General features: G+C 37.9%; 3 protein-coding genes and 1 pseudogene across 3 annotated transcripts; all 4 read right to left on the reverse strand.

Moving 5' to 3' along the window:
• Positions 1-1,445: 1,445 nt before the first annotated feature.
• Positions 1,446-21,463, reverse strand: LOC148572192 (uncharacterized). The gene is made up of 16 exons (XM_088507401.1): positions 21,437-21,463; positions 21,067-21,334; positions 20,918-20,946; positions 8,748-8,830; positions 8,480-8,607; positions 8,312-8,396; positions 8,065-8,197; positions 7,623-7,780; positions 7,273-7,396; positions 7,000-7,182; positions 6,745-6,888; positions 3,616-3,702; positions 2,579-3,000; positions 2,091-2,307; positions 1,773-1,982; positions 1,446-1,670 (listed from the first exon to the last, which is right to left on the reverse strand). Exons 1-16 carry the CDS (start codon positions 21,461-21,463, stop codon positions 1,446-1,448), a joined length of 2,523 nt encoding a protein of 840 aa, XP_088363527.1.
• On the reverse strand, positions 12,164-19,603 carry LOC148572193 (uncharacterized). The gene is made up of 3 exons (XM_088509012.1): positions 19,412-19,603; positions 19,250-19,332; positions 12,164-12,866 (listed from the first exon to the last, which is right to left on the reverse strand). The coding sequence occupies exons 1-3, from the start codon at positions 19,601-19,603 to the stop codon at positions 12,164-12,166; spliced, it is 978 nt and encodes a 325-aa protein (XP_088365138.1).
• Positions 19,680-20,388, reverse strand: LOC148572194 (uncharacterized). The gene is made up of 2 exons (XM_088509013.1): positions 20,365-20,388; positions 19,680-20,315 (listed from the first exon to the last, which is right to left on the reverse strand). The coding sequence occupies exons 1-2, from the start codon at positions 20,386-20,388 to the stop codon at positions 19,680-19,682; spliced, it is 660 nt and encodes a 219-aa protein (XP_088365139.1).
• A 593-nt stretch (positions 21,464-22,056) lies between the features above and the next one.
• LOC148572195 (uncharacterized) lies at positions 22,057-25,287 on the reverse strand (annotated as a pseudogene).
• Positions 25,288-25,618: the final 331 nt, after the last annotated feature.

The raw sequence follows: 25,618 nt of genomic DNA on the forward strand, positions 1-25,618 counted from the left end.
GGAACCCCGAACCATAGCCCTCCATCGTCGTCGCCGTTCAGAGGTCGTCAGCGCCGCCGCCGTCCCCAAGTCCTCAGGAACCCAGTAAGTCAGCAGGTCTCTTCGTCTTCGCTGGCTTCTCGAACCCAGGTGAGTGCTCCTCGTCTTCATCTTCTCTGAGCTTCTTCTTCAATTTTTGATCCATATTGCTTCAATTCTTCTTGGGTCTTGGCTTGAAGTTTGGTTCTTCTTCTTCTTCGATCTTCAGTCTTCATTCTTCGGACTTCAGTCTTTGTTCTTCGTTCTTTGTTCTTCGATCTTCCTTGTATGTATGGTTCTGATTGCTGTGGAAATTCGTTCTTTGTTCTTTAATTCCTTGTATCTATGGTCTTCCTTGTATGTATGTTTGGATTGGTTGCTTATGCTGGAAACTGTCTCTGTTATGTGATTTGTATCCAGAACACCTAATAGGCTAATATTGCTGTTTTAGTGTTTTGCTGTTTTGTAATTCTAACTGTTACTCTGGAAACTTGTAATGTTTTGCAATATTGTTGAATGCTGTAGGCAAAATTTAGATATGGTCTTGTTAATTTCATATCTGTTTTTAATGCTGAAAACTTATTCTGTTTTGCTGTTTTGTTAATGCTGAAAACTTACTCTTCTTGGGTCTTGGCTCCTGTTTTTAATTGCTGATGGTTCCTGCTTTAGGTTAATAACATGGTTAATCATTGTGTTGTGGCTCCTGTTTTTAATTGCTGATGGCTCCTAACTTGTTATTGTTCATTGTGTTGTGGGGCTGTTTTTTATTTCATATCTGTTTTTCATTTTGTTGTAGTTGCTGGTTTTGCTTTGATTTGTAGTTGCTGGTTGTGTTGGTTTTGCTAGCTTTGTTTGTAATTGTTGGGTGAAGGTTTAGTGTTTTGTAATTGCTGGCTTTGTTTTCTAATTGCTGGTTTTGCTGATGGCTCCTAATTTTTTTGTTCAAATTTGCTAATGGCTTTAGTTGCTGGTTGTGCTGGTTTTGCTGGCTTTGTTTGTAATTGCTGGGTGAAGGTTTAGTGTTTTGAATGTCTGATACTCTGATTTGTGATTTCTGAATCTGAAATTAATTAAATAATTGATTTTGTGTTGTTGAAATTGTTGATTAAAATGGATTTGTTATGCTGCTGTTGCCATTTTTTAATTTTTAAGTATGATGTTTTTGAATTTTTGTTAAAATAGTTATTGATTTCAGGGTTTAGAGTGATTATTTGTTGCTGGTATTTAACTTTTGTTGCTGTTAAGTTGCTACATTCAAACTTGTGCATTGGCCTATTCATCTTCACTTGCAATAACAAAAAGCTTCTCATTTGATGATCCATTAACTACCTCATTTTCTAGTACCATTTCTTTTGTTATGACTTTAGTTGAAGAAATTGGAGGGGCTGGATGAAGAGATATTGATGCCTCAGAAGACACCACCACCATCAACATATCCTTGTTACTTCAGGCCTGTCACTTGGCTTTATTGAATAGTCCGCAACGCAATCTTTAATCTTGTTCCAATCTGGGTTACATGTGATAGTAATGAAATAGCTAGGGTAACCGGCATACTTGCAAATAGCAAATTCATCTTTGCAATTGTTGTACATGTCCCGGGGACCCCCGACAAATGAAGATGGTAGGATAACTCGTTTGCCAGTTCTTGCAACCTATGTCTCACCCTGAATTAGGCACTCATGTAAGCCTTACAATTGATGGGAGCAAAACTTGGTCTGGTGGAACCTGTGATATTATAATCTTTCAGCTTCTACCATGGTGTAACTATCAACCAAAAATTGTTGGAACAAACGTCTTGATTTGAGCAGAACTTGCGATTCATGTGATCTCATTTGGATTCGAAAAGACAGAAACTCCCTCATGCTAATTGTTTCTCGCTTATGTAACTGTTGCTTAGATCTTTCATCTGATATTAAGATATCACTCCGAAAACCATCCTCTCCGTACGGAAAAAGCAAGGGGTACTGTAGTGCAAAGTATTGGGGATGATTAACATCAATGCGTTTCAACTGATTTGAATGCGTCTAAAGTACAACGCCCCTTGAAAGGTTATCCATATCAAAATCACCTACAATAAGAGCAGCAACTTCAGACGCTGATGGTAGATTATATCTTCTACCATCTGTATTCCTCTTCTTGATAAGACGAAGCTGTAGCGGAGTGGTTGAATCTTCAGCGAACCTTTGCCTAGCATATTGGAAAGATTTAGCAAGAGAATTGTGGGAATCAAGCATGCTGCTGAGGTCGGCCACAATGGTATGATCCATAGATTTGTGTTGATTAGACAGGCTACATTAACCCAAAAATAAAATACATCAAGATAAATCCAAGTCACACAGGAATCATATAATACACATATTAAAATATTAACAGCCAATCAGTACAACCAACTCACCCAATTGCGTCAATCCTGTTCTGGATTTCATTTTCCGTATCATAAAAATATAGCTGAGCAAACTTGGGTTTGCTAGACTGCTGTGGCATCAAACTTCCAATTGAATGGTAATTTTGGCCACTAATAACAAACATGGGGGGAGCGGAACCCTTGTTTAATGTGTACTAAATCTTTCCAGCCATAGACGTGAACGAAAACATACCATTAAAGGCCCTGATATGTTTCTGGTGATGCAAAGCTCGTTCATCATCACCATCCAACAACGTCCCCAACAATGGTGGGGGAACCGGCAACAAAGGGAGAGTGACCTTTCCACTCATACAACAAATAGCAAATAATATAGTGTTATTGGCTCCACGTTTCGCAAGGCGCTCGTGCATCCACATGTTCGCCCCACAGAAAACACATCTTTGTGTGGGTTGCCCAATAGACCAAACATCTAGTAAACATATGAAATAAAACAAATCAAGTTTTACAGAAGTGCAATAATAGGTCCAAATATCTATAAACTCATAATCATAATCATTGAGAATAACACCTGGTTCAGTAGAAGATGCAGCAAAAGCTTCAACTTGGGCGTCGCTGGCCTGAGGCAGATACAAATGTCCAGACCGGGACAAAGGGTAATAGCCAACCAGATTGCATTTGATGAGATCAAGTGATCAATTGTCGGAGTTAAATTCGAGAAATTTAGACGATTGTGATTTAGTTGGCAGAACATTCCGGTAAAAGACCGATTCAACCGTGGCTACGGGTGAGGCTAGGCAAAAAGTCCCATACTAATGATGAAAGAAATCTGCACCAGCTTATACGTGAGAATTGTTTAATTGTTTAATTCCAGCCTAATTCCTGACTCCAGAGTTTCAAGAGAAATGGCAATTTCAGGCATTACTTACGTGGTACTTGTTATAGAACTCTTGTGTTTGTCACCGGACCTAGGTATGTTGCATGATGAGGAACTTGTAATGGAAAAAAGGGTGTTATCTGTGGAGGGACAAGCTATTACGGAAGTGGGGGGCAGGATTTAAAAAAGGAACAGAATGTAAAAAATGAACGGAGTAGCACAGGTGATCACAACAACTAAGCAAAACCAGCGATGAGTATCGCACATGGAGGGAATATCGTTCCGTTCCGCGGAGAGCCAATTAGCAAAGAATAAATTAGAAAAGAGACCCAACTTAGATTGCCAAAGTAAAGCTAACCTTGGCGTGTGACAACAGTGGCGGGTGATTTTTGGAGCACACCGATATCGATTTGGAAGGACTCACACATCTGTCTATTAGGATCAACTGCAAAAACACAAAAGTGAAGATGAAAGTTTATAAATTATGCATAAAAAAACTAGGAGAGCAGCAAGCCTAACATCACGCAAGAATGCCAGCAAAAATTGACATGTTCCCCCACAGGGGAAAGAATGGATCACGAGGAAGAAGAAATAGTTAAATGGAAAATTGACGCCGAGCATGGTGAAAACTATGCAGTGGAGAACGACGAACAAACCACTCTTGGAGCCGGAGGGACTCAGAAACATGTTGACCCGGTGCCTCTTATGACCCAGCAACTTCATCCGTCGCTGCCATGCGAGCTTAGCTTGGTGTTCCATTGAATTCAGGCAACCAAACCGTTTGCCAAAGGGGTAGGTGTGTGGAATTATTTTGTTACAGGCACTCAAACTGATCTCAGACAATGGCAAAATTGGACACCGCTCAGCAAGACAAGAAAGGCAACACGCAATCACAAAAGTCAACAAAGAATGGGAAGAAGGAAGATGACTGAAATATCTGCATCAGGAACGATGTCAAAGTTGGACTATGAAAGACACATGTGCTCACCCGCTTGGTTAGTCTTTGACCATTAAGGAAAAGAGACCACAACACAAATGAAAGGGAACAATTTGGCATCCCGTGACTGAATCAAATTGCAAATACGATGAACTCAAAACATAGTCAAGCACGGGGACCTTAACATGACCAAAAAGAAAGAGAAAAGGAAGTTAGCTTATTGGGGAAAATGGTAATTGCAGAATCATAGTTACACTTATTTGTAACATAAAAAAGTATTAGTGGAACATCGAAAGAATTATAGAGGTTTTTTTAAGAGAAAAGAAGTAATGCAATGTATTTTAACTTAATCTCCAAAACGGGCCTTGCAACTTATTATGCAGGCTCAAAAGGAATAGCGTGAAATGAGCATTGTTGATATAAAATATGTGGTAAATAAAATTTAGCTATATATCAGCATAAGGGAGAATTTGATTGGTTAAAATAATCATATTTTAATAATTTAGGAATGATTGATCGATATAAGACCTTTATTATTATTTTAACTCAAACTTTTGGTTAGAAAGTAGTAAACTTATTTTTAGATTGATATTGATTTTTTTAGAATAATTGTTTAATTGTTTTTAACCTTTTTTTTTTTAGATTGAAGAATACATAGAACTACACTAAAACAATTTTGGAGAAACTATTTCCTCTCAAGTTAGCATCAAAAGCAAAGAAAATCAAATTAGGAAGAGCATTAACGATAAATATCCTACTCTTCAAAGAATGATCAAAATGCTAACACTAACAATCTTTTTTGCTCGATCAAAATCTACCTACACTAACAATAACACTAATAAACAATTAGCAAGTCATAAATACAGTTTAACAGAAACAATCATTCACATCGAAAGGTCAAGAAGCTACTGTATGTTTAGAGTTTAGATATATAAATCAGATCGCAAGCTTAGGTTTTATGTTCTTCCCCTCTAATTATAGGTCCAATCCAAAATATGCATAGTAGAAACGTAGACTAATTATACATATGGGACCTGCAAATGAAAGTTGTTTAATGTGACTATCAACTATTGTGCAATAATTAGGAGCGCTGATGCATGAAAAGATCTTTGATGCGTTTAGGTAAATGATATTTTTCACTGGTCTTTTGTGCTTAATGACAATTTATTAGCACGACCATAAATTGGCAGCAGTCTGACTTGAAATCGAAATGGTAGCAGAAGGCAGGGGCATAAATAAACAACAGCAGAATAAAACCCCTAAGTGAAAAGTTATAAAATAGCCTTGCTTATAGATAAGAGTTGTTTATCTTTGAATGAGTGAAAATTTAAAACCGCTTGCTCTATTTGACCCACGGAAGTTTGTAGAAAATGTTGACAATCACTTCTTACGTGGAAGCATGCAATGTACACAAGCAATATAGAAAAAATGGGCTTTCTATTCAAAGACAAATCCGCTGGCGCTATTGGGAAAATGTAAGTACTTATAAATATGGTTTGTCTTCACAAATTAAGGATGATCGCGCAAATCATATTGCGAAGTATGTGTATGAATCACAAGAGGCTTATCCAGATAGAATAATTCAATTATTCAATGAAGGTGAAATTATTGGCGGATGGCAGTCTGTTTAAGGAGATATATTTTTTTATATAGCAGCAATGAAATGCAAAAGTACTTGGCATACCCAAGTCTATCATGTGTTATGCTAATTCATTATTGATTGTGTATGAATAATGTTAATGATGTTTTGAAGGATGGAAGAAGGAATCCATGAATCCAATTAATTCGCATTAAGAAACACCCCCCCCCCAATAGCACCCCAGTTGAAACACCCCCCCTCCCATGGCATAACAAAGCAATGTGAATAAGCATATCCAGCCCGTGAAATCCTATATTTAACGACATACAATCATCAGGTGAATTTGATAGCAATACACAGAAACAGTATAGAGAAAAAAAAATAGGCAACTCTAAAATGTTAAGCACACCAGTAAGATTTTGATAAGCATGTGAAGAAGTGACATAAGATGTGAAGGGCATTACAAAACCTCATGGAAGCATAAACACAACAGCCTATAAACCAACGGTAGCAACCACACGTGGCATCTCAATCCAAACTAGGCGAGAGACCCAATCGAGATCAGCCATTAGATCTAACACTATGATCGAGCAAACTAAACAACAATGATAACAATAAGACGATGCAGCAGCATGTCAACGGGCGAGAGACATTGCTAATGTGAACGTGTAAAAATAAATGCCAACTGAGAATGTAACATTAGGAAATGTTAAGTCGATATCAACTTGATAAAACGAAAGAGTCAGAGCGATTTATTTAACGCCAAGAAGTTGGGTTGGCTTTATTTTTTATTTGAAGCTCTGAGACGCAAGGATGACGGGCTCACATATCCCCTGTATCAGGATCGGTGGCATTCTCTGGGATGCACCTCTCAAATGCAGGCAGAAGACTCTTGAAGGCAGAGAGTGGGGCACCGGAGGAGAGGTCATCGTTGGATCTAATGCACACCCGCTTTAAAGGAGTCTGTGTACCACATGGTCAGCTTCAAGGTCAGAAACAGATGGGGCTTTGGTGCTCGGAGGGGTGCTGGAACCAGCATCCCCGATTATGCTTCCAGTCCCAATCAATTCACTACTACGAACACCTGCTGCAGTGGGCAACTTCTGCAATGCATCCTGGAACAGATGAAGGTTAGATTGTAAAGTGTTAAGGAACACAAAAAGCGGCAACAGTTGAATACACAATGCAAAATGAACGGCCTTTGTGGAGTAATCAAAGACCCATACCAATTTAATGTTCTTTTCTAAAGCAAGTGAAGCTATAATTTTCGGATCAGAACAAATCCAAGAAACGGTGATCACGCACGCTTGAAATTTATTTAGGCTATCATGCCTAACAGTAAGCTTGAATAGAAGTATCTTCCCAATCAGTGCATTCAGCACCTCTGGGAAATGGTCTCTTCCATAACCCTGTTTGTTGAAGACAAGAAGTCAGTAAGTCGGCAGCCAAAGAATTCACAAAATCTCAGACCAAAACGAAACAAAAACCGAATAATGAACCCTAGTAAGCAGGCTGGTGCGGATGTCAGCAGCAGATAGGCCTAAGAACTTTGATGCCGAATTCTCAAAGAGAACAAAAGTTGCCGTATCCGACTCATCAACAACATGAACCTGAATGCAAAACCTTCATGCATAAATAAATAAAACGCATAAAAAAATGGGGTACATCTAAATGATGCAACAAATGCTCAGACCAGGTTCAACAACAATCACAGACGTGCAACATGGCTGTTCGATGTTACCAATCCCAAATCTAGGTAAACCATCAAACCGAGAAAAAAAAAACTAAAGTTCTTGACTATAATGAGAATACACAGGAACAAACCAACCACACAGGAATGGAAACCAACCTTGGCACAAAAATTGTAGAGTAAACATCGCATTTTGCACCGTAAAATTGGTCAGTAAGTGCCTCCAGTCCCTGTGTGTATTGCCTGCAAGCCTTGTACCACCATGCATGATCTCTGTCAATGTCGATGACCCTTCCACAGGTCACGTAGGTTGATTTATGGTTCAAAAAATTAACCACAATGAAATGAACAAAATGCAGGCAGGAGAACAATTTTAACGAATTCCTGCACAAAGCAGTGTATCGCATAGGTAAAAAATAACAATAATGAAATAAACAAAATGCATGATGGAGAGTCATTTTAAAGAATTCATGCAAAGAGTAGTGTATCGCCTGAAAACATGGAACTCATGTATTCAATTGTTTCATGATCGTTTCCAGAAAGAATATATTTAAATGTGTTGCGAAACAGCCATAAAATTCGAAGCACATAATGAACACACCTCAAGAGTTTGCTTTATCTGATGTATGGGTGCATAGGGTGTAAGGCTGAGAAAGTATTCAGAAGGAGAATGCCTCACTACCCGGCCTATAACATTAACGCTGGTGCTATGCTTGCTACCAAGTCCAATCAGCCTGGCATCAAACTAATAAACAACATCACCATATCACACCCAATATAGAAATGCGTTAAGCAACTTGGTAAATATTGGTGAACAAAAAATTAAAGCCTTTGTTTAAGAACTGGACTTTTGGCGGAATTTCTTAACCACTTCAAGGTCAGCATTAACCATAAGCCTAGTGGTGTAGTTTGTGTTGGTGATAGTCATCACACCTGAAACAAAATTAAATTTGATTAGACAAATACTTGGTTACATATAAGCAGGTTCCTTGATAAATGGGCAATGTTAACTATACCATTGTAGAACTTCATCTTCGCAAATTGGAGCATGATTATAAATTCGGTGGCCTTGTTGGCACCAAGAAGAGTGACCAATTCAGATGCATAATTTTCCCACAAGGTGCATGAAAGGTTCTCACTGCCACTTTTGGGACCACACGTATTTTTTATCATGGTTTAGATAGAACAGTTACAATTATTAAACAACACAATCAGAGGTAAGTATTGGTTACGGCATGAATTAGGTATCCAGATGTTTATGCACAATTAGATGGAAAGACTTACCTCAGATAATCAAGCTCGATTTTCATGTAATGTGACTTCCGTTTTTTTTTTTCGAAAGGAATCAAGTCACTTTTTGTAACACCCTAACTACCAAAGTTCACACTTCCGGCTGCGCGACTCTGATAGCTCGGACATTACGACGACACTTACACTATTTAATACTAAAATATGAGCCTGTTTAAAAACTTTAAACCGCAATACCGATCCAAAAATACTTTCATCCGATATCATACATCCATAAATACCATACAACTTACAAAACTCATAAAGAGTACATCCATATATATCCATATATATATATATATATATATATATATATATATACATAATATTACAGTCATTATCCAATACAATTCCTATCCCTCTTACAGATTATATCAAGATAAAGACGAGGGTACAATAAACCATAACTAACACAATACAAAGCATCTCAACAACAACTAAATGAACTCTTCATAACTTCTGCGTCCATATCCTGAAAGGGGAAAAATGTAGGGGGGTGAGAACATCATCCTCGAAAGGGTTCTCAGTAGAGGGTTTTTGGGAATTACTGTAATAGGATACATGAAGATAACCGCACCAGTGATTCATAACCGTCTTATGCCTCTTTTCAAAAACAGCGGTTTACAATGAAAGTAAAGTCGGAAATCTTTTCGGAAAGAAGAACCGTTCAATTCTCAAAACTCAAAAGCCTTTCAAAATGGTTTATCTATGCGGAACCAAAATAGCCTTTCATAATTTTATTCCAAACCAGAAACACAAAACCGAAATCAACCGTCAGTTCATCTCTTTCCAACCATGGCCCTAGGCCCAAACAATCCAACCAACAACCAATCACCACAATCCAACAGAGTCCCAGATGCAAACACAGATAGGAAGTTCAAGCACAAACAAACAGTTATTACAAGTAGAACAGTTAGCAATTAATCACATAGGCAAACCAAGTATAATATGCACACCCAACCAATGTCACACAAATGCATATGATGCATGCCTGTCCCTAGTGGCTGATGATATCATCTGTCGGTTATAGAGCCAACCCGACAAGTCCTGGTAGCTAACCATTGGACTGTCCCTCTGTCGTGCATCCCCAACTCGAGTTATACTCATCATAAACTTGATCATAATCATGATCCATATCCATCACCCTCACTGGTGAATATTTATCCATCACCATCACTGGTGAATATTTATGGGGGCGAGCTCATCCGGGACTTTCACAGTGCCCGGCCACACTTACGACATAGGGTCAACAGAGTATCAAGTCTCAACCTGGAGCACGTGGTGGCTAGCCACTGCTACTACCCAGGGAAACTCGTATCTCAGATAGTGGAAGTGCAACATTTACATTTATCAATGATTCAGCATAAACATGCATTCAATCTCATCCATGGATCAACATCCATCTCAGCCATCCGGCTCACGGTTCAGTCCAGAACCAGCCAATACTCATATCATACACAGCCATTCCGGCTCACGGTTCAATCCAGAACCAACCAATACTCATATCATACACAGCCATTCCGGCTCACAACAAAACAGCACTTCCACCATTCAACATCATTAAATTCATAAAGTCGGCATTTAAGCCATAAATCATTTTCTCAATTCATTTCACTTTGAAATCGAGTTTCAACTCTTTTCAGCCCTGGCTTTAGAAATCTCATTTCTCAAATCATCTCAGGCTCATAAGCCGAATTTACTCAAAGTGAGTTCCCTTTTTAAAACAAAGCCACTCTCGGCATTCTCTTTCCAAAACTTCCAAAACCATGGCAAGTTAAGGATTTGTTTCACAGTATTCAAAATCATCCATCCAACGATGGGATTTTATAATAAAAGTTTTTCGGCAGAGTCCCAAGTCTTTAGGGAAGGTCATCTTACATCAATTCTTTAAAATTCATTGAAACTCTTAAAATCATAGATTCTCGGTTCAAGTAAATAAAACTGAATTTATTATGAAACTGAACCATACGAAATCACAAGTTCCAACCCGGTCCAAAAATCAACTCATTTGAAACGGAACCGGTTTATTTGAATCAAACCGCTTTCAGATTTCTTTTTGGAACCCATTTTTCCAACTCTTTTAAAATGCCTCAAACTTGATTACTCAATCAAAAATCTAGGTTCCTTTAAAATCACTAAAAAAACTCCTTTTTATATTGAAATCGATATTATAGCATCATTCTTTCCTTCAGTGATTCAAACGGTAAACATAGTTCAGTTCTAAATAAACCGAACTCAACGTATAAGGTTCATCAAATAAATTAAGCTGGAAAGCATAATTATCCTCTTAATAAATCAAATAATACAATTTCTCAAATCCAAATCTTTTAAATAACCTTTCAAACAAGACTTAGATTTTATAGAAATTTCGGCAGCACCTCCCCTAAAACTTGGACTTTTGCCACCCGGTTCGGGTCCCAACTAAACCGTTTTCTCATTCCTTTTCAACAGCTCAAAACCAGAAATCAATTCAAGGCAAGCTAAATCCAACAGTCGCCTCAGTGGCATATCTCAAGAAAACCATTTCAAAATCAATTCAATGTCAACCGATTTAACTCATTTCCCAAGCTTTAAAGAATCGGTTCAGCAATAAATCATTTATCAAAACCAAATCAATTAAAGAAACCCAGGCTGAATTTCAAGAGTATTTTATCTTTCACATCATCAAAATAATCAACTCGATTCAAATCAATCCTCAACGGATTAAACTCAGATTTCAAATATTTAAAGAATCAGCTTCAAAACATTATATTTCATAAAGCCGCACAACAACTCAGCCAAACCAACATCTATAAACATTCGAGTCAATCAAATAATACATAAAGCCGATACAATCACCAAATACACATTTTCTCACATCAGTATCCATATGTAATAATTCCAACATATAAAAATATAGTTTTTGGAAAGCGCCCCTACCTCACAACATTGGAACCACAACCCAACTCGTTAACCAACTCCTTTTATCTCGACCCGAAATCACCGGCAAATCAAAATCTCGGCTCTGCCCGCTCTCTCAAAAGCAGAAACAGCCCCAAACGGCACAAGCAAACTGGATTCTAGCTCCTAAAACCATTAACATTACGATTACTTTATTACACAGAACAGAACACTAACGCAGAGCTCTCGAAACCGGAATACTTACTGAAACTAAGAAAGAACGACTGAACCGAACAGCAACGGACTCTGAACCGGTTGGGCGGTAGCCCCGGTAGCCGCCTTCAGCGGCTGCGGCGACCCAACTCCGGCGACGGTGACTGAAACCAACATGCCGCGACAATAAGACTCCCATAATCTCACAAGAAATGAAAACCAAATTTGAAACCCTTACCGGCATACGTTTCCGGCGACGGCAGCAAGGTTTTCCGGCGGCCAGAACAATGATAACGCCACTAACCAAAACAGAGCAGGATCTAAATAAGCGGCAAAACCTTGGAACAGTTCCGGCTAGCTCCATTAGCGGCGGCCTGGACCCTTTTCTGACGGCGACAATTCCAACCGAGGCGGCGCCGGCGACGCAAGCACGGCTGGGCATGGTGGTTGAACCCCCAGCTCAGCCTCAGATCTCTCTGTCTCTCCTGTTCGGTGTGACTGGACGGCCTTCTCCTCAACGGCACGACGGCAGAGCAAACCAGACTGGCGACGGCAGAGGTCACGGCGCGTTCGGCGGTGACGCGGGATGGAGGTGCCGGCGACAGCGGCGACTTCACCTTCTCCGCGCTCGCTCCTCCTTCTCCATCGGTGGTTATGGCTCGCGCTCTCTTCAGGTCGCGGTTCTGCCTCTGATGCTGCGCAAGGATGATCGGCGATGGCACGAGCTCCTCGCGCGACGAATCGGCACAGTGACGGGCTCGGCGGCTGCGTTGGCCCCCTCCCCTCTCGGATCTCTCTCTTACTCGGACTAGATCGGCGGCTTCATGGTGGCGACGGCAAGGAGGCTCGCGACGGTGACAAGGACGCGTGGACTGCCGCGGCGGCGCGACGCGGTGAGGGCGACGGCGGCACTGTGAGCTCCCTTCCCTCTCCACGCCGGCGAACCTTCCTTCTTCCTTCCCTCTCAATTCATTCCCTACTCCTGTTTCTTTCTTTCTTTCAAGCAGCTTGCAGCTGCTGCTGCTGCATTAGGTACTCTAGGTGTACCGGGTCAGGGGAACCGGGTAGGGTTTTTAGGGTTAGGGTTTCTCTTTCAAAATTAGGGTTAGGGGCATTTTGGTAATTTCAAATAAAAATAGGGATATTATAGTAATTAGAAATAAATTCTAATCCATTAATAATAATGTATAAAAATACTATATGCTCATCAATTTCATAAATTATTTTCAATAAAATGTCCCAACCAAATAATTAGAAATAATATACTCAATTTCTTCATTTTCCAAAATAGCAGTATTAATATTTAAAATATTACTTATTTAATCCAAATCATATAGAAATCCTTATTATTTCGCAACTACCAACTTTATAATTTGAATATAGAAAATAATCCAATAGTTGTAAAATTGGATAATAAATCATAACTTGTCTCAAATTCAATAAATCACAACTTGCCTTAATTATCTTTAATAAAATGATTTCCGAAATTAAGGCTATAAATAACTATATGATTTGAGACTTGATCATAATAAGACTTTTCAAAGATTCTGGGTCTTACATTCTACCCACCTTATAAAAATTTTCGCCCTCGAAAATTGATACAAAATGAAAGAAATTCCATAACAGTTCACCCTTGAACACATTTAAGGAAGAAGCAAAAATATCTCATCATCTAAACATATATACGATTTTCAAATACTTTGATTGTCATATGCATAAGGGTACAAAGGCAGGGGTGTGATTGCAAAGCAAACGTTACAAGGTAGGCTCAATGCAAAAGATAACATGGGTCAATCATGTGATAGTAGGGCAAAGCATCAAAGGCTATAAAACAGGATGGGGTTAAAATGACGTGCTTAACATCCGTACATCAATCTCATCTCAACCTCCAAGCTTCAACTTTCCAACTCCATCAAGCACTTTACAACCTCATAGCCAATCATAAGCCTAACAACCGCAAACCCGTTCGCAAGGAACAAAACACCCACAACTCATACGTTGCACACCTACCGCTTTAACTTTCGTATACACATCACGTCTTAAAGAACTAACGTATCGCGTTACTACGTCTACAAGTCACACATGATATCAAAACAATTCTCGAGTCTACTCAGAAGGATACCAGATTCAGATAGGAAAGACATATGTCAAGATTAATATTCATAGATTTGGGAGAATGTATCCAATCCAGGTAAACAAAGACACTCTACCAATGAAGTTTGCTAGAAATAAATCGATTGACAACTTCAAAGATAACCCTTGTATCAAAGAAATCCAACAGGACCAATAAGAAGAAAACTCAGCGCATTATTTTGAAACAAACTCAAGCTGAGTCGAGGAAGCATGAGGTTTACAGAAGAGAATATTTCAAACCCAAGACAAAGCTCACAGAACTCAAAAGCACGATTAAAAGTACTTCCAAATACATTGTTCATAAAGGAACCGAAACTTGCAGAAAAACCACTTCGCAATCTAAAAGTAAGGTTAATTAACAACATCCTTCAAGCGAGTAACAAAAGCATAATCGTGGCTTTGCTTTAATGCAAGTTCATGTTGAAATAGATTTTGCCGAGTTCTAAAAACAAGGTGCACACGGGTTTGGCTAAAGGCTAAAATATTTCTTCAAATATTTTAGAAAGATAATTAGATGCACAACTTAACCAAAAGCAGTTCATAAAAACTCGGAAGTAATCAAATGCTTGTTCAAAATTCTCAAAATTTCGTATTCAAACAAGTGTGTATAACATTCATAACAAGTACGAAAGAGGAAGTTAAACTCTTTTTAGAAAAGAAACTCCGAAGTAAAAATTTGCTTACAATTTGGTAAAGGAAATAAGTGGTGCATTACAAACGAACCAATTTCCACTAAACAAGGGAGCTTTCCAAAACCTCATTTAAAATAGCGCTTGCCAACTTTGAATTAACTTCGTCAAAATTGAATAATGGTTTCAATCTCAATCAAGCAACAGAAAATAAATTCCGTTTAATATTTTTTCAAAGAGAATTCAAAGTTCTTTTAAAAAGGTTCAAAACAAGACTCCAAAAGTGCTCTTGAAATCACCATCTCAGAAGAACATTCAAGAAGTTTAAGATGTACTAAAAAGGAGTCAAGCCTTGCAAGAAAGGATCTTAAATTAAAGTAGTTCAAACAAGATCCACTAGACATGAAACATCAAACAAGTTTTAAATTGATCCAAAAGAATACAAAGTCATAGAAAAGACAACTCAATCATTTGTAATTTCTCAATGATAAAATTTTGACTAAAAACTCTTGTAGAGGTAATAAGAGAATAAACGATGCACTAATTTGAAACGAATCAAACTGACTCATATAAGAATGAGATTCACAAGAGAGGACAAACCAAGATCAATGGTAATGTTCACAAGATGTAAAAGATTAGTTAAAAACAGAATCACGCATGACATTCATAGAGGTGAAAAGCTTAAGAAGGAGCGAGTCTGATTATAAGAAGAAAGCTATGAGTCCAATATTTTTAAAAGAACAACAATAGCATAAACCATGTGGTATGCTAAATCAAACTCAAATCAAAATGAATTAAGTAAAGTTTATCAAATGAAACTCAACCGGAATAAAAGTCAAAAATCCTTTCTTTTCAAAATTTTGAAAAAAATATCCAAATGCATAATCAAATGAAGATGTGGATTGGAACTATAGTAAAATCACTAGAAAGTCAATTGTAATTTAAAGTAAATGCAGTTCCATAAACCAGTAAAAATACGGACGGGGCCTTAGAATTAAATAGTTATTAAACTGTATAAGGAATTTTCAAAGTTCCACATATATATATAAGTGTATATATAATCAACAGCAAATTTTTATAAAAATCTCAAAATTGGCTGTAATCACTGTCAAATAAGAGAAAACTGAATCAACAATTTCTCTAATAATGGACTCGGAATCCGGAGTTAAAATGCACAGTGCAGTAGGACAAGTTCAAAGTCATGTCAAAGGATACATGAATCAAGAAAAACTCAAACAGAGAAAGATAGATACAACAAGGAGTTCAACCAAGCATATGCACTTAAGATCAAACAAGAATGCATATGAATAGAGGAATAGAGTTAAAAAGTCAAACTATTTTTCAAAGGATTAGCAAACAAGAACTTCAAGTTAGGACATGAAAGAACAGGTCGACTCAAACAAAATCCAAAACACACAACTGAATAGCCTCGAGAAATAGTTTACAACGTTCCCGAAACCCACGATTTGCTTTACTCAAAACTAGTACGTCATCTATGATAACCCATCAGTGCTTTCATATACATAATTCACTAGTATTAAGCCGGCCAAACTTAATATCAGGAATTATGCAATGCAAGACTAACAGCGTTAATCAATAGATCGTCATGTGCATAAAGCTCTAATTCTCGTCATCCGACAAGACCTAATACATGACAAAAACTCAGAGTATGCAATTGAAGCATAGTCAGTCCATTCCTCAGGCTCTACAGGAAGAACTGCTCTGATACCATAATGTAACACCCTAACTACCAAAGTTCACACTTCCGGCTGCGCGACTCTGATAGCTCGGACATTACGACGACACTTACACTATTTAATACTAAAATATGAGCCTGTTTAAAAACTTTAAACCGCAATACCGATCCAAAAATACTTTCATCCGATATCATACATCCATAAATACCATACAACTTACAAAACTCATAAAGAGTACATCCATATATATCCATATATATATATATATATATATATATATATATACATAATATTACAGTCATTATCCAATACAATTCCTATCCCTCTTACAGATTATATCAAGATAAAGACGAGGGTACAATAAACCATAACTAACACAATACAAAGCATCTCAACAACAACTAAATGAACTCTTCATAACTTCTGCGTCCATATCCTGAAAGGGGAAAAATGTAGGGGGGTGAGAACATCATCCTCGAAAGGGTTCTCAGTAGAGGGTTTTTGGGAATTACTATAATAGGATACATGAAGATAACCGCACCAGTGATTCATAACCGTCTTATGCCTCTTTTCAAAAACAGCGGTTTACAATGAAAGTAAAGTCGGAAATCTTTTCGGAAAGAAGAACCGTTCAATTCTCAAAACTCAAAAGCCTTTCAAAATGGTTTATCTATGCGGAACCAAAATAGCCTTTCATAATTTTATTCCAAACCAGAAACACAAAACCGAAATCAACCGTCAGTTCATCTCTTTCCAACCATGGCCCTAGGCCCAAACAATCCAACCAACAACCAATCACCACAATCCAACAGAGTCCCAGATGCAAACACAGATAGGAAGTTCAAGCACAAACAAACAGTTATTACAAGTAGAACAGTTAGCAATTAATCACATAGGCAAACCAAGTATAATATGCACACCCAACCAATGTCACACAAATGCATATGATGCATGCCTGTCCCTAGTGGCTGATGATATCATCTGTCGGTTATAGAGCCAACCCGACAAGTCCTGGTAGCTAACCATTGGACTGTCCCTCTGTCGTGCATCCCCAACTCGAGTTATACTCATCATAAACTTGATCATAATCATGATCCATATCCATCACCCTCACTGGTGAATATTTATCCATCACCATCACTGGTGAATATTTATGGGGGCGAGCTCATCCGGGACTTTCACAGTGCCCGGCCACACTTACGACATAGGGTCAACAGAGTATCAAGTCTCAACCTGGAGCACGTGGTGGCTAGCCACTGCTACTACCCAGGGAAACTCGTATCTCAGATAGTGGAAGTGCAACATTTACATTTATCAATGATTCAGCATAAACATGCATTCAATCTCATCCATGGATCAACATCCATCTCAGCCATCCGGCTCACGGTTCAGTCCAGAACCAGCCAATACTCATATCATACACAGCCATTTCGGCTCACGGTTCAATCCAGAACCAACCAATACTCATATCATACACAGCCATTCCGGCTCACAACAAAACAGCACTTCCACCATTCAACATCATTAAATTCATAAAGTCGGCATTTAAGCCATAAATCATTTTCTCAATTCATTTCACTTTGAAATCGAGTTTCAACTCTTTTCAGCCCTGGCTTTAGAAATCTCATTTCTCAAATCATCTCAGGCTCATAAGCCGAATTTACTCAAAGTGAGTTCCCTTTTTAAAACAAAGCCACTCTCGGCATTCTCTTTCCAAAACTTCCAAAACCATGGCAAGTTAAGGATTTGTTTCACAGTATTCAAAATCATCCATCCAACGATGGGATTTTATAACAAAAGTTTTTCGGCAGAGTCCCAAGTCTTTAGGGAAGGTCATCTTACATCAATTCTTTAAAATTCATTGAAACTCTTAAAATCATAGATTCTCGGTTCAAGTAAATAAAACTGAATTTATTATGAAACTGAACCATACGAAATCACAAGTTCCAACCCGGTCCAAAAATCAACTCATTTGAAACGGAACCGGTTTATTTGAATCAAACCGCTTTCAGATTTCTTTTTGGAACCCATTTTTCCAACTCTTTTAAAATGCCTCAAACTTGATTACTCAATCAAAAATCTAGGTTCCTTTAAAATCACTAAAAAAACTCCTTTTTATATTGAAATCGATATTATAGCATCATTCTTTCCTTCAGTGATTCAAACGGTAAACATAGTTCAGTTCTAAATAAACCGAACTCAACGTATAAGGTTCATCAAATAAATTAAGCTGGAAAGCATAATTATCCTCTTAATAAATCAAATAATACAATTTCTCAAATCCAAATCTTTTAAATAACCTTTCAAACAAGACTTAGATTTTATAGAAATTTCGGCAGCACCTCCCCTAAAACTTGGACTTTTGCCACCCAGTTCGGGTCCCAACTAAACCATTTTCTCATTCCTTTTCAACAGCTCAAAACCAGAAATCAATTCAAGGCAAGCTAAATCCAACAGTCGCCTCAGTGGCATATCTCAAGAAAACCATTTCAAAATCAATTCAATGTCAACCGATTTAACTCATTTCCCAAGCTTTAAAGAATCGGTTCAGCAATAAATCATTTATCAAAACCAAATCAATTAAAGAAACCCAGGCTGAATTTCAAGAGTATTTTATCTTTCACATCATCAAAATAATCAACTCGATTCAAATCAATCCTCAATGGATTAAACTCAGATTTCAAATATTTAAAGAATCAGCTTCAAAACATTATATTTCACAAAGCCGCACAACAACTCAGCCAAACCAACATCTATAAACATTCGAGTCAATCAAATAATACATAAAGCCGATACAATCACCAAATACACATTTTCTCACATCAGTATCCATATGTAATAATTCCAACATATAAAAATATAGTTTTTGGAAAGCGCCCCTACCTCACAACATTGGAACCACAACCCAACTCGTTAACCAACTCCTTTTATCTCGACCCGAAATCACCGGCAAATCAAAATCTTGGCTCTGCCCGCTCTCTCAAAAGCAGAAACAGCCCCAAACGGCACAAGCAAACCGGATTCTAGCTCCTAAAACCATTAACATTACGATTACTTTATTACACAGAACAGAACACTAACGCAGAGCTCTCGAAACCGGAATACTTACTGAAACTAAGAAAGAACGGCTGAACCGAACAGCAACGGACTCTGAACCGGTTGGGCGGTAGCCCCGGTAGCCGCCTTCAGCGGCTGCGGCGACCCAACTCCGGCGACGGTGACTGAAACCAACATGCCGCGACAATAAGACTCCCATAATCTCACAAGAAATGAAAACCAAATTTGAAACCCTTACCGGCATACGTTTCCGGCGACGGCAGCAAGGTTTTCCGGCGGCCAGAACAATGATAACGCCACTAACCAAAACAGAGCAGGATCTAAATAAGCGGCAAAACCTTGGAACAGTTCCGGCTAGCTCCATTAGCGGCGGCCTGGACCCTTTTCTGACGGCGACAATTCCAACCGAGGCGGCGCCGGCGACGCAAGCACGGCTGGGCATGGTGGTTGAACCCCCAGCTCAGCCTCAGATCTCTCTGTCTCTCCTGTTCGGTGTGACTGGACGGCCTTCTCCTCAACGGCACGACGGCAGAGCAAACCAGACTGGCGACGGCAGAGGTCACGGCGCGTTCGGCGGTGACGCGGGATGGAGGTGCCGGCGACAGCGGCGACTTCACCTTCTCCGCACTCGCTCCTCCTTCTCCATCGGTGGTTATGGCTCGCGCTCTCTTCAGGTCGCGGTTCTGCCTCTGATGCTGCGCAAGGATGATCGGCGACGGCACGAGCTCCTCGCGCGACGAATCGGCACAGTGACGGGCTCGGCGGCTGCGTTGGCCTCCTCCCCTCTCGGATCTCTCTCTTACTCGGACTAGATCGGCGGCTTCATGGTGGCGACGGCAAGGAGGCTCGCGACGGTGACAAGGACGCGTGGACTGCCGCGGCGGCGCGACGCGGTGAGGGCGACGGCGGCACTGTGAGCTCCCTTCCCTCTCCACGCCGGCGAACCTTCCTTCTTCCTTCCCTCTCAATTCGTTCCCTACTCCTGTTTCTTTCTTTCTTTCAAGCAGCTTGCAGCTGCTGCTGCTGCATTAGGTACTCTAGGTGTACCGGGTCAGGGGAACCGGGTAGGGTTTTTAGGGTTAGGGTTTCTCTTTCAAAATTAGGGTTAGGGGCATTTTGGTAATTTCAAATAAAAATAGGGATATTATAGTAATTAGAAATAAATTCTAATCCATTAATAATAATGTATAAAAATACTATTTGCTCATCAATTTCATAAATTATTTTCAATAAAATGTCCCAACCAAATAATTAGAAATAATATACTCAATTTCTTCATTTTCCAAAATAGCAGTATTAATATTTAAAATATTACTTATTTAATCCAAATCATATAGAAATCCTTATTATTTCGCAACTACCAACTTTATAATTTGAATATAGAAAATAATCCAATAGTTGTAAAATTGGATAATAAATCATAACTTGTCTCAAATTCAATAAATCACAACTTGCCTTAATTATCTTTAATAAAATGATTTCCGAAATTAAGGCTATAAATAACTATATGATTTGAGACTTGATCATAATAAGACTTTTCAAAGATTCTGGGTCTTACACTTTTTGCGGACAGAAGACCAACAAAATCTACGCCAGATAACCACAAGATAAGCGGGCATTAACAAACAGTTGGAAGAGGCAAATAAATGATATTCTAGGGAAATGACCTATATGTGGGTGGCACAATGAGGACATCAAAGAGCATACCAATAAGAAATAAGTCATCCCTAACCGAGGATAAGATTTCCTTGGTAGCTACGAAATCAAATGACTCAATTGGAATATCCAGGTCATCAGCACTCGAGACCAATGTGTCCCTCTTAAATATGATCTGCATAATATGCTTGGTGGGTCTGTATTTCTTCGTGTTTGAGTCCATGGTTAAGTTGGCCACAACAAACACCTTCCCCTCCTCAAGGATCGGTTCAAAAAGACGGTAATAGACGGACCGGATGAAACAATGGATTCGAGATCCCTACAACGATGGAACAAAAAATAAAGAGATGGCTTATATCACGGAGGTGACAAACAACCAAATGGAATAACATACATGATGTAACAAAAGGCGGAAACGTACCTCTTTGTCAAGTACAACCAACTCCATTGAAGGTTTGGAGTAACTCTTTTCATATGACGGAACCTTTCACATCCTCAAAATCCTTACTTTAATGCACTAGTTCTTTTCGAAAATAAGAGAAAGGTCTTTAACAGAATCAAATGTCTGATCCATCTAGGAGAGTGGATTTGGCTCTCGGATAAGCTTTATAAGAAAATATGAGCTGGGTACCTGATTAACTGCAAAAAATTCTAGAAATCAATTAAAGAAAATCTACATGAAGAGACACAAATGCACACGAAAAAGCACAATCCACATCCAGGGAGGAACATGAAGCAAAAATAAATATAACGCCAATTATGCATATCATAAGAATAAAGCCATGCATTAACTTCTTTTTTGGTAACAACAACTATGAAGGAATAGTTAATTATGTGCCTCACAACGATCTTATCTATTACAATATTGGGAGAAAAAACGAACACAAAACGATGATCGTGGTAACACATGTGCCTATAGCAGTAGCAATAGCAATCATAGTAAACATGTATAGAAGATGAGAAAACGACATCTTAAAACACACTAGTATAGAAGATGCAGAGCAAGTGAGTGTGCAAGCATGTTGAAAGGAAGAGATGAATTTATAGGGCACCAGGTCCCAGCATTAACCAAGGGTAATTTACCATACTAGAAACCGGATTGCGGTCTGGACCGGCTGACGCTGCTGAGACAACATTTAAATGTTAATTTAAATTTAAATTTAAATTTAAATTAAATTTGAATATAAAGTTAGAATTTAAATAAACCCATCAATCAATAAACCCATCAATATAAAAGTTGAAACCCTTACTTGAGATACAATTTGAACGGTAGCCATCTAATTTGACCGAGCAATTATTTATATTGAATTGTATTGTATTTTATTATTATTATTATATTATTGATATTTATAATTATATTATTATATTATTATATGTTATATATTGTAACATAGTGTATATTTATATTTGTATATATTGTATATTATATCAATATTAAATATTTAGATATATATGAGATATATGAGATCTTAATATATTTGAGAGATATTACAAATATTATTTAGTATATGTGAAATATTATATCATTATACTATTATACTATGTGAAATATTAAAATATTATACTATATTTTATATTCTATTAGATTAGATTAGATTAGATGGTTGTTATTATAATATGGGTGTTATTAATACGCATATACGCATATATACTAATAGACTCTCCATCTTGATAACCATGTTGAAGCGGATTCAAGGCCAAAATAAATATATTCACATGCATTGTGCAGAACCATAACTATAACTATAACTATAACTAATATAACCAAGTACTAATTAAATAACTAATAACTAATCAATTAAATATTAAATAAAATAACAAATAAAGAATTAATTTAAATAATTAAGTAATTAACAATTAAATAATTAAATAGCTATTAAATAAGTTTGGGTCTGAGGACCTTATGGGAAAGGGGTAACGCCAAGCAATAATCAAAGCTCGTGTTTGATATTTTCGTTGGACTGAGCAAGGAGTCAGATAGTAGGTTAAGCAGGTGAGGTGAGGGCAAACCTTGCAGAATTGGGAGATGGCGGTCAAAATCCACCGATAAATACATTGAATGTAGGAATCAGCGAAGCAGGTACCGGCTCAGAGCGATAAATGCAGACTGACCAGATAGACTTGACATTGAGTTGGAATGGTCGCGAATGGGAATTTGTGTGAATGTCCTTAAACGATAGCCTTAGGTTTTTCGCATAAAGTGTATTGTTTAACAAAATCCAACAAAAGACTCCAAAGATATTCTCGATTATAAGGCTGAGGTAATAGGCCAAAGATGAAATGAATTAATCTAGAGAGAGCAAAGGTCACAACGAAAAAGCACTTCACTTTTCTAGGTGAAAGGGAGCATGGGCTGAAAACTTAGTGAGTTAGTCGAAAATGCCTGACCCATGTGGCAACACGGGAATTAAATACTAATGACAATAACAACTTGTGGATAGAATTATAAGAAAGAAATATTTGATAAACTAAGATTAAGCCAAATGGTGTGGATTTTTTTCGACCATTATACAACTCGTTCGATGATATCCAAAAACGTTATTATAATAATGAAATAAAAGGTCTGACCACTTTTAATGTATAGAAAAATTAATGTATAGATGCTATAATGGGAAGAAATAATGAGGAAGGCTTTTTCATCTCATGTAACAATAATACATACAAACCACAAAAGTAACCATATAAAAAAACATAATTTTTCAAGTTATAAGTTAATAATTTACAAATTGTTGAAAGGTTTTTAAGAAGAAAAAATAATAACTATGGAATGGTGTATAAAAAGGAATCTAATGAATAAAAAAATATTACGTTAAATGGTTTTTTGAAGGCAATCGTTAATATAAAAAGAATAAAACTTTGGTTAATGGGTGAATTAATGAAAAAAAAATTTCTTCAGTGCAAAATGGATATAATATTACTTAAAGGAATCACAAGATGTCAAGAGTGTTATAGACCTAATTTTTCCGAAACCATAATGGGCAGGCATCTCTGATAAACCAAAAAGTGTAATAGTGTGACCCTAAAGGCTATATACAGATATAACACGATGGTTATTTTATGAAGGAGTAACAAAATAACAAATTTGTCCCATCATTAACACAGCAGAATCACATCCTTTATATAGATAACATTGTCCAAGAGTATATTAAAGAACGAAAGTACTTTTGACTAGATATAATTAAAATTTTTCTTACCTATATTCGGTCAATAAATCTAAAATTGTCTAAGTTAATGAGTTAACCAGGAGCACATATGAAAAGGAATATCACACATTGCTGAAACACCATGTGGGAGCACACTTTTCAGCTTCAGGGAACAAAGCATCAAATACATAGGACATGACAATGCATACGCCAATTCTTGAGGGAATAAACCATTAGCCTAATGGCGCTTCCCGTTTACAGCATGTGGTGCTGACTAAAAGGCCTCCAACCCCTACCAAAATAGCACTCTCGGGGCCGACTTGGCTTGGAGCAAACATCGACCTTGTAACACACACCAGCATCATCGACAACGTCGACTTGATCAGGTCTAATCCCAAAAGCCCTTTGAACAAAACTGATCGGGAGGGTCTACAAAACAAATGAGAGAAAATGATCTAAGATTAAGATTTTGGTGACTACATAGATGTAAACATGGAGGACGGAAACCCACATAAACCAAACACGGAAACAAGGATCGACTGATTAAATCCTTACCAGAATATACTTGTCAGCTTGGTATTTTGAAATCATTTTGTCGACAACAACGGTCTCACGGTTTGGTAGCAAGCTATGAAGTGCCCCAGGGTAGGCAAGTGAATAATGACCAAACATTGAAGCAAAGGCGCAATAGTAAAGATGTTTTGCAACAAAAGCAGTAACAAAAGTCAAATACATTTTCAGAAGTAACGAAAGGATGGGACAAATTTTGTATAGTTGATGCGATCTGGATGGTGTATGTATCACCCTTGGGATATATTGCTGAAGACAAATTCAAGTGGATTGAATCTGGTAGCAAGAAATCCTCATCATCAGGCAAAGGGGGAACAGAATAAGTAGAAAATTTGCTATAAATATTTTTGAATTGTTCATCTAGAGCAAAAAGGTCGTCCGAGGAAACTCCGGAAGTTGGAAAACGCGCATTCGCATCTAGCACATGAAAAATAACGAACTTGGCATGACCGACATAGGCCATAAAAAACCAGCTTCTTCCCTTAATGGTAAAGGTATTAATTAACTAAGGAAACCCTCCCACTATTAGGCAAAGAGAGGGAGTCTTGTGGAGCAGCATGGTGAACTGACGGCTGAAAAAATCGACAAATCTAACCTCATCTGGCAATTTAGACCAAAATTCACCGTAAAAAATTCGGGGAAGAGCAACCGTGGCCTGAAAGTAAAATTTTTGTTACTACAATAATGTTTACATCAATCACATATCATAATTTGTGCATCATACGCTTATGTGACGGAAGAAAAAGATGCACCAAGCAGGAGTCCACACAAAAAAATGCATCTACGTGCAACTACTGAGAGGAATAAATTAGACATGTTTCCTGAAACACAAAACAGGCCGCAGCAGAAAGTGCAATGACACCATTAGCCAGCAAAATAGTGCCAGTCAC

Source organism: Arachis ipaensis, chromosome B3, assembly GCF_059453495.1.
Source record: "Arachis ipaensis isolate K30076 ecotype BB chromosome B3, ASM5945349v1, whole genome shotgun sequence".
NCBI lineage: Eukaryota > Viridiplantae > Streptophyta > Magnoliopsida > Fabales > Fabaceae > Arachis > Arachis ipaensis.

Excerpts from the sequence above, each read along its gene's own strand:
- LOC148572192 (XM_088507401.1), bottom strand. The coding sequence starts at position 21,463 with ATGGAGTTGGTTGTACTTGACAAAGAG. Across the intron at positions 7,781-8,064 it reads AGATAAAGCAAACTCTTGAG|AAATCAACCTACGTGACCTG; the intron begins GTGTGTTCATTA and ends TTTTTGAACCAT. Across the intron at positions 2,308-2,578 it reads TCTATGGCTGGAAAGATTTA|CCTGTCTAATCAACACAAAT; the intron begins GTACACATTAAA and ends GGGTTAATGTAG.
- LOC148572194 (XM_088509013.1), bottom strand. The coding sequence starts at position 20,388 with ATGCAGCAGCAGCAGCTGCAAGCT. Across the intron at positions 20,316-20,364 it reads AGCAGCAGCAGCTGCAAGCT|GAAGAAGGAAGGTTCGCCGG; the intron begins GCTTGAAAGAAA and ends TTGAGAGGGAAG.
- LOC148572193 (XM_088509012.1), bottom strand. The coding sequence starts at position 19,603 with ATGCCGGTAAGGGTTTCAAATTTGGTTTTCATTTCTTGTGAGATTATG. Across the intron at positions 19,333-19,411 it reads GCCGTTCTTTCTTAGTTTCA|GAGCTAGAATCCGGTTTGCT; the intron begins GTAAGTATTCCG and ends TAATGGTTTTAG. Across the intron at positions 12,867-19,249 it reads GCCAAGATTTTGATTTGCCG|CAGCAGCAGCTGCAAGCTGC; the intron begins GTGATTTCGGGT and ends TACCTAATGCAG.